At 42.3% G+C, this 13332-nt stretch overlaps 1 protein-coding gene across 1 annotated transcript in view; it reads right to left on the bottom strand.

Annotated features, from left to right (window-relative positions):
* TXNDC16 (thioredoxin domain containing 16) overlaps window positions 1–6067 on the bottom strand; it is an 84856-nt gene extending 78789 nt beyond the window's left edge. The window contains exons 1-3 of the mRNA XM_054716067.1: window positions 5973–6067; window positions 5104–5404; window positions 4869–4951 (exon numbers count right to left, since the gene is read on the bottom strand). Of these exons, the coding sequence (XP_054572042.1) occupies window positions 4869–4951; window positions 5104–5266 (246 nt within the window). The 5' untranslated portion in view covers window positions 5267–5404; window positions 5973–6067. The remainder of the gene's footprint in view (window positions 1–4868; window positions 4952–5103; window positions 5405–5972) is intronic.
* Between the last annotated feature and the right edge of the window lie 7265 nt (window positions 6068–13332).

The following is a 13332-nucleotide window of genomic DNA, read 5'->3' as shown; positions in this document are numbered from 1 at the left end:
TTTCATAAACATTTACTGAGTACATCTTATGTGCAGGGACTGAGCCAGATGCTCAATATAGGTCTCTCCTATTCACTACAGTATCCCTTCCATGTAGCTTGATGACATCAACTATAAAATTGAGTTTAAATTATGTTAGTTCATATAAAGGTACCACTGGGCATGAACCTCAATATTCCACTCCAGGTACCAGACATACAGTTACTAGTTACTAGATAAACAGCATGATTACCCTTTTTGAGTGTCATACTTAGCCTATTATTTCATTTTTAAATTTCAGTTTAAAATGTTATTCATAGCTCCTCCGAGATGAGTGCCATTATCATTCCAGAGTGTAATCAGCTGTTCATTAGCTGAGACCCCTATACAAAAAGAAATGAATATTTTTTAAGGTATACAGCCATGACATAACACATATATATATTTGGTTTCTGCCCCTGGTTCCTAACACAAAATTCCTAAAACCCTTGTAATTCTTGAGTGATAGGCATGCTGGGAGCATTTTTGTTATAATATTTGGTCTTTAACTCCAGTTCCTGATGTAAGAGCTTCTAAAATCCCATGGAGTGTCTTTTTTAAGCTAATGAGGTAACTGGTGGCTGGGGACCCCTGGGTAACTTCAGGACAGGGACTGGTTGCCACAAAGACAGAGGCATCATTAAGAGGGTTGGAACTTCAATGTGGTTAACAGAGGCATTCGGCCTTCCGGCCGCGAGTTTAACATGCTTGGCTGTAGTGGATACCAGAGGGCCAAATATATGGTAATGGAAGATTATTTGACTTTGGGTAATGCAAGATACAGATCATGTAATGTTATGCCCAGTGTTCAGGATCCCCAAAAACCTACCAGGAAGGAGCCGAGCCCGAAGCAAAAGCAAGAGAACTTTTATTCGTGCTAGCACGAGCTCCCGTCTCCAACAATCACCGCTGCTGCGGCGGGGGAGAGAGAGAGCTTTGAGAGAATAAAGACTTTATAGGGGGTCCAAAGCAGTGGGCGGGGGGGGGGAACGTTCGTGGCCCCGTTGATTGGTCAGGGGGCAGGGTCAGGGGTCTGGTTACACAGGGGCACTGTGCAGTTTGCCTAATTTGGACTGAGTCCACTTCTCTACATTCCTATTGGCAGGTTTATACAACTGTTACATTCTCGCGGTTTACAGGGAAGGGCAGCAGGAAGAGTTGTAGAATGGCGGGTAAAGAAACATTATAAAAGTAACAGAAAGGGCTTCATGGAATCAATCTAGTTTAGCTCTATCAGTAACATAGAAATGCACACTTGAAACCTATATAATTCTATTAACCTATGTCACGCCAATAAATTTAATTTTCTTTAAAAAAGAGGGTTGGAACTTTCAGCCCCACCTCCCATCCTCCATGCAGGAGATTGTCAATCACCAATGGCCAATGATTTACTCTGCCATGCCTACATCATGAGACCTCCATAAAACCCTAGGGAGCAGGATGTAGAGAGCTTCCAGGTTGGTGATTGGAGAACACCATCCAAGGCCAAGGAGAATGACACACCCCAAACTACACTAGGACTGAAACTCCTGTGCTCAAGACTTCCGTCCTTGCCCTATGCATCTCTTCCACTTGGCTGATACTGAGATAGCCTTTATAATAGACCGGCAATAGCAAGTAAAGTGTTTCCCTGAGTTCTGTGAGCCATTATAGCAAATTATCCAATCTCAGGAGGGGATGGTGAGAACACCCAATTTGCAGCCAAGTCCTACAGAAGTTGTAGGTAACCTGGAGACACACTACTTATGATTGGCATCTGAAGTGACAGGTGGTCTTATAAGACTGAACCTTTAACCCGAGGGTCTGTGCTAACTCTAGGCAGTTAATGTCAGATTGTTGGTGTGGAAACATACACATTTGGTGTCAAAAGTGTTCTATGGCTATAGGGAACAATATCTCTTTAATAGCCAAGTTTAGTTAACCTTTTTGCCCTGGGAACTAGCTGCGGAGACCAAGAGGGACAATAGCCATCTCTTGGAGGAGAAAGGCTAATGAACTAATAAGAATAAATGTACACAGTATAGAAGAAAAAGGAATTCTATGGAAAGTAACCTCACGAGGTGAACTGAACATAAATTCCTAACTGGGGAGGTCATGATGGGTAGTCACACCCCAGGCATATAACTTTAGTAAAAGGTTGATCTTTGCCTTAAGCAAGCTCTGTCCTTATTTCTGTGCATCAAGGTTAGCACAGCTTTGTGTTAATATCACCACCTTTTTAGACCCTCCTTTTAAAGTGTTGAAAGCACATAATATTAACTATCCTGTAATCCAATCCCAACCTTACTTTCTCCTACCTCCATGTAATCATCCTTCAATTCCCTCCTTAATTTCAAATGCATAAAAGAAACTTATTCTCCAGAGCTTTTGAAATCTTTTTTTTTCTTTTTACCCTAGCCAGTTTTGCTCAGTGGATAGAGCATCAGCCTGCCGACTGAAGGGTCCCAGGTTCAATTCTGGTCAAGGGCACATGTCCAGGTTGCGGGCTCGATCCCCAGTGGGAGGTGTGCAGGAGGCAGCCAATCAATGATTCTCTCTCATCATTGATGTTTCTATCTCTCTTTCTCCCTCTCCCTTCCTCTCTGAAACCAATATATATATACATATATATATATATTTTTTTTTTTTTAAATCCTCACCCAAGGGTATTTTCCATTGATTTTTAGAGAGTGGAAGAGAGGGAAAGACAGAGAGAAACATCAATGTGAGAGAAACATATTGACTGGTTGCCTCCTGCACGTACCCTGACCAGGGCCCAGACCAGGGAGAAGCCTGCAACCCACGTACATGCCCTTGACCAGAATTGAACCTGGGTCCCTTCAGTCTGCAGGCTGATCGATGCTCTATCCACTGAGCAAAACTGGCTAGGGCCAGAGATTTTGAAATCTTGCTCCCCAGGGCATGTCATCAGTTTGGCTCAAATAAACTCATAACAGTTCTCTACAGGTTTGGACATTTCTTACGTCGACAAGAGGAAGTCAGGTAGGCACTAATCTGAAAGAATGTAATAATCACTGGGTTACTTCTCATCCAGTTTTCTGAGGTACAAATTCTAAGCTTAAACTAAATGAAAGGCTTATGTACTATCTAATCCATGATGCTTGTGGAAATTTTCCATAATATTCCAAGGAAAGTTTGAAATTTTTTTTGAGAAAAAAATTAAATATATAATTTCAAGTTAGGTTGTTTTAACTTCCCTAAGTATACATGAAACTGCAACATAGGTAATTATAAAAACTTAAAACAGAAAAGATAAAATACTTCAGGTACCTCAACTTTGGTACCTCTGTGGTCGGCAGTTAGACAGATATGAGCAGAGTAAGGACAATGGGCCAGGTACAAAAGGTCACTAGTGCAGAAAGTCCTAGGTGCCTAGCAAAGGACAACCGTAGGGTGGGACCTTGCGCCCAAAGTGGCCTTTCCTCCCCTAGCATATCACTGGTCATTCGGTTTAGAACTGCTGACCTTTCCTCCCTAGAGATAACATTTAGGCCTCAGTTGTATTTCAGCTCCAGGCCCAGAAAAGCAGAAAAACTAGATAAGCAACACTATGGCTGAACTCAGGACCAGCTGCATTAGATAATCACCTCCTGCTCTGGTGCTGACCAATCGACCGATCCATCAGTGGAGACCTAGACCTGAAATGACATACCTGGACACCTGCTGAATATTCTATTAAAATCTTCCCCTGGGACCTCCCCTAAAAATCTACACCCTTAAAACCCTTAGGACTGAGGACCCAGTGTGCTCTCCCTCCAGGAACACCGGCCTGCCTTTCCCTTCTCTCTTTCCTCCCCACCAGGCGTATTACCTTTACCTTCCTCACTCCCACGCTCCAAGGGCCCTTCCTTTACCTCTAACTTGTTTCTTAAGTCCATTTCTTCTACAAATTACTTCTTCCTCTGTGATTTTATAAATAAACTAGAGGCCTGATGCATGAAAATTCATGCAAGAGTAGGCCTTCCTTCCCCCCGCTGCTGTCACTGGCTTCCTTCTGGTACCTGGCACCTGGGCTGGCTTTCCCTGGGCCACCCACAGGCACCTGGGACCCGGGCTGGCTTCCCTCCGGCCCCAGCTTTGTCAGGAAGGACGTCCGGAATGACGTCTGGAAGACATCCTGTCTAATTAGCATATTACCCTTTTATTATTATAGATGTTCTCTTATAGTCTGAGTCTTGGCTCTGAATTCTTTCCTTGCCAAAACTCAAGTACTGAGCCCTAGCTGGTTTGGCTCAGTGGATAGAGCATTGGCCTGGGAGCTGATGGATCCAGGGTTTAATTCCAATCAAGGGCACATGCAGGGTTGCAGGCACCATCCCCAGTAGGGGGCGTGCAGGAGGCAGCCAATCAATGATTCTCTCTTATCATTGATGTTTCTGTCTCTCTCTCCCTCTCCCTTCCTCTCTGAAATCAACAAAAATATATCTATTAAAAAAAAACAAAAACAAAAACTCAAGTTCTGAGGTTGCTGAACCCAGGTGCAGTCTGACCCCACAGGTCTAACACCTAGTGCCCTTCCTACCACTTACAATACCTCCATTTGTGCTAACAGAAATTTAATAAATTATTGAATTGTGATATATTTGTCAGGCAAACAAAAGTCTAACTATAGGACTGAAAAACTGACAGTCCCAATAGAATAGTTTACAAAATTAAATTAAATGCCATGCTAAAGAGTTTCAAACAGCTTTTTTTCTCTATATTTATGAATTTATACAATAATCTGGAACTTCTGTGCTTCTGTTTATTCTTATGAAAAAAAGGCAGAAAGCAACATAAGCATTTTTAGATAGTCATTTAGATGTAAAATGTTTGTCACTAATAATTTATCAACATAAATATCCTTCTACCTTTGCAACTGAGATTCCATAGTCCTGGAGAGGTTTAACAGCCTTATTCAGTTCTTCAAGAAATACAGAGGTACTTGGAGAATCTAAAATAAGAAATGTTTTATGAATGTTTAATAATTTACCCCTTAAGAAAGATAAATTCTTAAAAGCAAAGTCTAACAATAAGGTCCCACTGAGCATACTGATTAAATAGCAATAGAAAGGTCACAAAAGTCAGGATATAAAAAATACTTACCAGCTTGACAAAAATAAGCTAAGGAGGCTTTTCCTGCTTGCAAGGTACTAAAATATTTCTGAGGACTCAGTTCTGGTAGAGAGTTGACTGCTGACTTATAAACAATGCACATCATGACAAAAGAGATGCCAACTCTAAATCCATTGAAACTAAAAGACATCATCAGCTGTAGTTATATATAAGCAGGAGATTCTGTCTGCTTTGTTCACTGCTGTGCTCTGTTGCCTCAGACAATAACTGATAAGAGTAGGTGTTCAACAAAGTTTTGCTGAATTAATTTGTTAAATAAATGAAGTAAAATCTGCAAAAAAAATAATAAAATAATATGAGACATTATTTATATATATTTGATATTTTATTACTCCTTTCTAGAAAATATCTGAGATGATATATAATGACACTGATTTGATAATGCTATTGATTTTTGATACTTGCAAAAGATATCAAGAAAATGTAATATACTAAGTATCTTAAGTTTAATGGATAGTTACTCGAGTATGTGAAGCTAATTGTCATTTTTAAGGGTTCTAAAATTTATTCTCTAACATCCAATTAATTTTTAAATTGGGCATTTTATCCTTCCCTACCGAGAGTGGATTTGCAATTAACACACACAACAGCTATTTAATACCACTAACATTCGAGTGAGATATCAAAATATATGTCTACTATGTTTACATTCTTTTTACTTTAAACCCCCTAGCTATTAAACTACTTAACAGTCCTTCTTAATACACATTTTTAATGCTCAAGACTTTGACTTATTTATACAGCTTAGAAATTCAAATATCTTTTCAAATCACTTCTCTTTTCTGAACTCAGATTTGTTCTAGATATCCTCCTCTCATCTTGTTTCATGCTGTACTTACTTCCACGCTGTCCTCTGTATCAGCTTTCAATTCTCTTCTGTTTTGCTACTTTCACATTTCTCTTAAACAATATCTTCTTTCAGGAAGCTCTTCCATTGATAATCTATATTATCTATGTTTAAAGAAGATAGGAAAATTTGCATAATATAAAAATATACTTCTAGAAGGTAAACATATACCCACAAGAATAGGTGAGAATTTTGCTTTAATTTTTTTTTTTTCAAACAAAAGATCACTATCTTAAAACAGGACACACGGAGAAAAAGCAAAAATTGCCCATCAGGATAGGGGTAGAATTTTTCCGTAAATAAAATTATAAAAGAATGAAAAATTTAGGAAAAAATTACACTAAATTGAATATTTACTCTGGTCTTTCAATATTATCAATAAGCATATAATACTTCTCCCTGAGAAGTAGGTATATCTAAAGAAGGAGCTAATTACTCATGATTACTTTCTAATATTCTTTTCATTAGAGCTAATTTATATCAAACAGTGAATGAATTTGCCATCAATTTTTAATAATGAGCCAAGAGTTCAAAACTCAAGTAGAATGAGGAGTGAGGACTGTGAGCAGTATCTAAAAAAAAGTAATTTTAATGATCTAATTAAGGGGTATCCTTGACATTAAAATTGATTCTACATTACAGCCATTTTAAGGCAGCATATTTTAAAGTGACTTTATATTAATGGGAATGGTTTAAAATAGGTCATCCAAGATTTTCTTTATATTCTGGAGGTGGGGAAAATACATGCATCCTAAGACTAAGGGAATAATTATATACTCATGAAATAACTCCAACCTAAGTAAAGGTAAAATATTTAAATGAAAGCACAATTGAAAGAGTCAGTATAAAATATCATTTTTCCTGTCTTTGTGGTTACAATTCAATTATTTTAACACTAAATTGGACATTAGGGTTAACATTAAGATTCTTTTCCCCTAGAACAGTGATGGGCAACCTTTTGAGCTTGGTGTGTCAAACTTCGCCAAAAAACTGAGCATAACTCGGGTAGTGTGTCACTTTGAGGAAAAAACATTATTTCGCAAATGTTTCATCCTCGGCATGCGGCTGCCTCAGCGGCCGCGTGTCATCAGAAATGGCTACACGTGTCAGTGCTGACACGCGTGTCATAGGTTCGCCATCACTGCCCTAGAATGTATTTTGTAGCACCAAAAGTTCTAACTGCACATTCAAGACTTGAATACTCTCCCACATCTATCATTGGACAAATGAGATTACATATGTCAAAGTACTGTGAATTTGGACAATTAGTGATGTTGCTGATTATTCTTACATATTCTTAGAGATAAGAACTCATAGGTATCCTTGCAGTTTATCCCATCTTTGATAAGTTGATTATTTAAGGAATTACTTAAAGCAGAGACTGCTGCACAGGTCAACTTGAAATAGAGTTTACATGGTCATAATAAAATAAATACTGAATAATAATATAGCTAAATCTATGGCAACCACAGTTGAGAAGATGGGAGATAGAAAGTAAGGCTTCATGCAGACAGGGTGAGAAAAGGGATAAAAGAGTCAAATACTAATCTTTCACAAGACCAAAAGCCAACTTTATTAGAAGCAGGAATATCAATGCCCAAAACAAGTTGAAAGTAATTGCCTTTAAGGAATAAGACATTGGAGGGAGAAAGACACCAAAGGGATTTTTTAAAAATATTTTTTATTGATTTATTTTTATAGAGAGGATGGGAGAGAGAGAGAGAAACATCAATGATGAGAGAGAATCATTGATCAGCTGCCTCCTGCACGCCCCCTACTGGGGATTGAGCCCACAACCCAGGCATGTGCCCTTGGCCAGAATTGAACCCGGGACCCTTCAGTCCGTGCAGGCCTATGCACTATCCATTGAGCCAAACCGGCTAGGACAGAACCTTCTTTAAACAGTGCGTCTTTTCACTTTAGCTTCTATTCATATTAACCCAATCTACCGCGTGGGGCCACAGAAGAGTGTTCATTGCACAAGAATAAAATGCCTTTGTCCAGAGACATGAACTCCTCATAAAAAGATATTTAAACTAAAGAGAAGGTAAGTGTGGGTGGTAAGTGGTGGGGAAAGAGAACACCCAGTGAGAATAGAGTAAAAACAAAGATACAGAAGGTACTTGGTGACTTTTCCTCCAGTTATTAGAAAATGGAATAGAAAACAGTACTTTAATGCTTCAAAAACTAAAAAATCAGAACAAAGTGATGAATGAGTACTACTACCTTGAGAGAAATGTGACCTCATCAATTTGTTGAGGTAGCTCATTAGCATGGGGTATCAGTTCCAGTTTTCCTGGCAGGTATAATGTAGGATTACACTGATTACCTTCCTGTACTTCCCACCTCTAGCAAAGTTTGAGATCACCATGTGACTTATTCTGGCCAATAAAATGTGAGCAAACGTGGTATGTTCCTTTCAGGCAATAGTTTTGACAGCTAGTGTGCAATATACCAGGCTTTATTTATTTATTTTTTTTGTCACAGTCACTAAAAATGCTCAAGTGGTGGCTGTCATCAGCATCAGTCTCAGAATGAACACAACAAAGAGAACCCACAACTGATATCTAATGAGCATGTGACATAGGAAGAAATAAACCTTGTCTTAAGCCACTGAGATTTTAGGACTTATTATTGCAGAACAATCTAATTTATCTTCATTGATATACAAACTAGGAGTGAGATGCTGCCTTAACAAGAACTCCAAAATACTGGATCAGGGATCAAGCAACAAGGAAGCTTTTTTTTACCCCCCCCCGCCCCCCCAAGGAAACTTATCAGAGACAGGAGCTCAGCAAATGATCCACATTAAGGAGTAACAAAACATTTGATGAAACTGTCACCACAATAATTTACAAGTGGCACATACCTAATGAATTTATGAGCATGTATCTAGGGGGCTAATGGACGTATTTATACCCTAAGAGAAGAGGCTAGAAGACTAGAAGATGAGAACTGTGTGAGAGTTGCTGTTGGTTGTGCCTAATGAGATATTAGAAGACAAGTACTCAAAGAAGAACCACCATCCAAGAGACTAACGATTCAAACCTTAAAATAATCCTTTAGTCCCCACCTTTGTGGGGTCAGGCGGTAAGCTGAAAAAACTGCTCAGGCCTGGGAAGAGCTCATAATCTCCACAGCCAACTTCAGATGTGGTCAAGGATAACAACAATGAAAGGGACCTCTTGCAGGGCAAAGCCAATGCCCTAGAGCAGTGGTTCCCAACATGGGGCACATGCCCCACACGGGGGCAATTTGAATGAGTTATTAACAGTGAATTTTTCACATCTTATGATCCTAAGGGCCTCATATACAGTACATAAATATATATTGTGACATATTTATGCATTTCAGTTCTCTATTATATGTTCTGAAACTTTATTTGCTATTTTTTTCATATCACTTTGTGTGTTTTTTTAAAATAATTTCTTAGTGATTTCTTCCTCAGTACTTCAACTGTCCTTTCATTCTTTTTTTTTTTCTTTCATGGATGCCATGTTCTTTAGAAGCTTGTTTAGACCAAGTTAATGGCCCTTTAGGCTTCCTCCATGTGAACAGGAGTTTGCTTTTTGAATTATAGGAATTATATGTCACAGGGGGAGCATCAGGATTTTAGAGATGCTTAGGTGGGACATAGCCAAAAAAGGGTTGGGAACCACTGCTCTAGAGCGTGTGTCAGCATACAAACTATCTATTACTGGTCTACAAAAATGAGACCAACATAGAAATTGAGTGTAATGTTTAGAAGCTTTTATAGCAATTTCACACATTTGCAAATAAAATGCTAAGGGCAACAAAAGTTTTTGTCTGGCATCAAAATATTGAAAGAGCCCCCAGAGGGAAATGAGGAGGATGTACCTCAAGGGAAAAACACTGATATTCCCGCTAGTGAGGGAAGGGGGCAGGGATTCACCTTCATGTGTTCTGTAGACAGGTGGAGCAGCTGGTGGCCCTCTCCAGCCAGAGCAATCCCATTTTGAAACTGGGTCCCGCACATAATACTCGGCAAACGGTTCAGCTTTAAATATTTGAAAGGCTATTGTGCTAAAGGAATCTGCCCTAGAACAACAATATCTAACCACTGTGCATTTGGACACATTTCCAGTTTTAAAATATCTAGCAACAAGCTTTTCTAGAAGGCCACTGATTCATTTGCCTTTTATAGGCCTAAATTTCCCTTTTGGTTAACCAAACAAGTAACTGTTTTTCTCTCTCAACAAAAAGAAGAAATTGACAACTGTAAACATTAAACAAATGATACCAAGATCTGTGGGCATCATTCTCTGGGAAAAGGACATGTTTCATATTTTGCAACAAATGGAGCACTCAATGCTTACAAAGTTCTTGTAAGAGTATTTGGTCAAAAATTAGCTTACTTAAGGTTTAATGCTGCTACTGTAGAACAGAACCTGCTCATTGAACCAGCCTCAAATAAAATGCTGTTTAGATCTCAACACAACTTATTTAAGAACTAAAGGAGTCAGCATTGTCAACATCTCTCTACAGCCCTTCCAAGATAGTTGGGGCAAAATCCTTTCTCTCCATCCCCACCCCGTAGCACACATACACCTAAAAAAGGAGAAAAGAAGAGGGTATCCACAGGTTGCCATCTCTATTCCCAGTAGGAGGCGTGTAGGAGGCAGCCAATCAAGGATTCCCTCTCAGCATATCACTCTCTCCCTCTCCTTTCCTCTCTGAAGTCAATAAAAATATATTTTTTTTTAAAAAAGAAGAGGGTATCCAGAGTTGCAATGACACTAGAATAAAAAGTCTTACAATCAAAGACCTAAAACGAGTATGGATACTATCCAGGTGTTAAGTATCATTTTAAGTAGATAATATAGGAGAAAAAGAAAAAAAAACCTTCATGGCAACAATGTATTCATGGCCTAAAATTTGCACCTCATTGATTACAAAAGATACAAAAAAACAGGCCATGCCAGAGAACAGGAGGTTCCCCTGATTTTGACAAGTGCCTCAAATCACGTAAGTCTGAATTCATGCTCAATTTATGTGCTACAGCACATAACTGCAATCAGTTAACTCACTGTTGCCACTGAGCACGGACCCCTCTCAAGTAGAACTGTACCGCCCTAACCACAGGCTCTAGGAATCCGTTAGGTTCATTTCTTACACTCCAGTAAACATGCGATCCTTCTCAAAAGCGTTGTCGGATTAGGCCTGTTAACTTCTTTACAGCAAGTTGTACCCGACTGTAGGCTGCACTGCACAACTGCTCAGCTGGCTGTTTCACCTGTGAGATACCACATAACAGCGCCAGGCCTACACATCTATCACAGTTTGTCAGCACACCTATAAAAAGCCCAAAACAGCCCCCTGGTGCGGCTCAGGGGTTGAGCGGCAACCTATGAACCAGGAAGTCGAGGTTGGATTCCGATCTGGACACATGCCCGGGTTGTGGGCTCAATCCCCAGTAGAGGGCAGTGAAGGAGGCAGCCGATCAATTATTCAATTATTCTCCCTCATCACTGATGTTTCTTTCTCTCTCTCTCCCTCCCGTCTCCCTCTCTCCCTCTTCTCTCTCTCTCCCTCCCCCCTTCCTCTCTGAAATCAATTAGAAATCTATACATGTAGATGTAGATGTAGATAGAGGTGATAGATAGAACCCAAAACACACCAGCATCCGGTGCCTGGGGTACCAAACAGACTTTAAAGTTCTCTGTGGATCACTAACTAGGAAAGAAGGTAGCAACACTCTTCTTGGGCAAAGCATTAGAGCGAAGGATGCCGAAACAGGAAAGGCTAGGTCTTGGCTGCGTCAATAACTATGCCAGTACCTTTCAGACACTGAACGTGTGGTGTGCCGCTCCTTCTAAGAAGAATACAAATTACTTTCTCTTCATAATACACCATTCTGCTCATTTCATTAGCAAACACACACACACAAAAAAAAGTCAAGAAATGTTACGTGTCAGCCCATACACGTTCCTCACTCATTTACAGCAGAATCAGAACATTTGCTCTGTGTCTCTGAGCCCCAACCTCTCGCGCCACCGTTCACCAGACAGGACGAAGGTGTGAAGGACACATGTGGAATTTAGGGAGCACGGACCATTCCACTTCTTCCTCTCTGGAATTCCTAAAAGACACCGAGTTCTATTTCTGCCCTTTTCCTAAACCTACGCCCAGAGCATCTGTCTAAATTCTAAGTTTCAAAGGGCCACGTTCCCCCTTTTCACATCGCTTGGACACCCATCTCATCCTAACACCCCTCTTCTTTAAGGGGGGCTCCCGAGGAAGGAGCGAGTCTTACTTAGAACGCGGGCTCCCCCTTCGCCCCATTCCATTCCCTCGCCCCTCAAAGGGCTCACGTTTTCCTCGCCGCTCACGCCGGGAAAGAAGCAAAATGCCCCTCCTAAGAACCCCGGGGAGGCCCCTTCTAAGCCAAACCCGAGCTCAGCGGTGCGGCCCTTGCTGGGGGGGGGGGGGGGGGGGGGGGGGGGGGGAAGCCGCCTGTGCGAATCCCCATTCCTGCAGGCAGAGACCAAAGCCCTGGCCTGGAGGACCCGCGCGGCCACCTACCTGCCTGCGCGCGGCCGACGGCTCGCGCCTGGGGAAGGAGAGGCAGAAGGCGGGTCCTGGCCCCGCTCGCCCCGCAGACTCACTCGCTACGCCCACTTGCGAGAGCGCAGCGCCCACTGCCGCCACCGCTCAGCGGAATGGGCCTGCGGGGCAAGCACAAACACACACACAACACACACACACAATCCCGCAGGCTCCTCCCTCTCCTCGTGCTCCCGACGTGAGACCTCTCCAACCAATGGGAAGCACAGAGGGCGGAGCGAGACCCGCCCCAGGTGGCTGGCGACCACCGAGTCCTCCCGCCGGTGTGAACGGGCCGTGCAGTTGCTGGGCCAATCGGCCGTGTGGGCGGGGAGTGCACGGAAGGGAGGAGGAGGAGAGCGCGGGCGTCCAATCAGAGCCTGGAGCCCTGGAGCGACGGGTCCCGCGGCCCGTGGGCGTCCGAGCTCGGCGTGCCGGGGGCGTGCCCGCCTGGCCCAATCGGCGCGAGCCCAAGGTGCGGAGCGAGCGCCTCAAATGCTCGGGTTTCTCAGCTGATTGTCTCCAGCCGAGAGTTGTTTTTTGCAGCTACCGAGCGAATCCGCAGCAGGAGGAGCCGAGACCCCCGGGGGGGGCGGGGAGAGGAGGCGGGGTCTGGGGAGCCGCGGCGGCTCGGCGCGGGGCTCCGGGTCCTGTCACGGCGCTTCCTGGGGTTGGAGGTTAGGGTGGGTGGGGGGGGTGGTGAGGCACCGATCCTTCTCCCCCTCGACGGCAGCCCCGAGCCCTGCCCCTTCCTTCCCGCGCGCCCTCGCCCTCCTTCCAGCCCCCTC

Source organism: Eptesicus fuscus, chromosome 5 (genome assembly GCF_027574615.1).
Source record: "Eptesicus fuscus isolate TK198812 chromosome 5, DD_ASM_mEF_20220401, whole genome shotgun sequence".
NCBI classification, from domain to species: Eukaryota; Metazoa; Chordata; class Mammalia; order Chiroptera; family Vespertilionidae; genus Eptesicus; species Eptesicus fuscus.
This window is presented reverse-complemented; position numbering and strand designations above follow the sequence as displayed.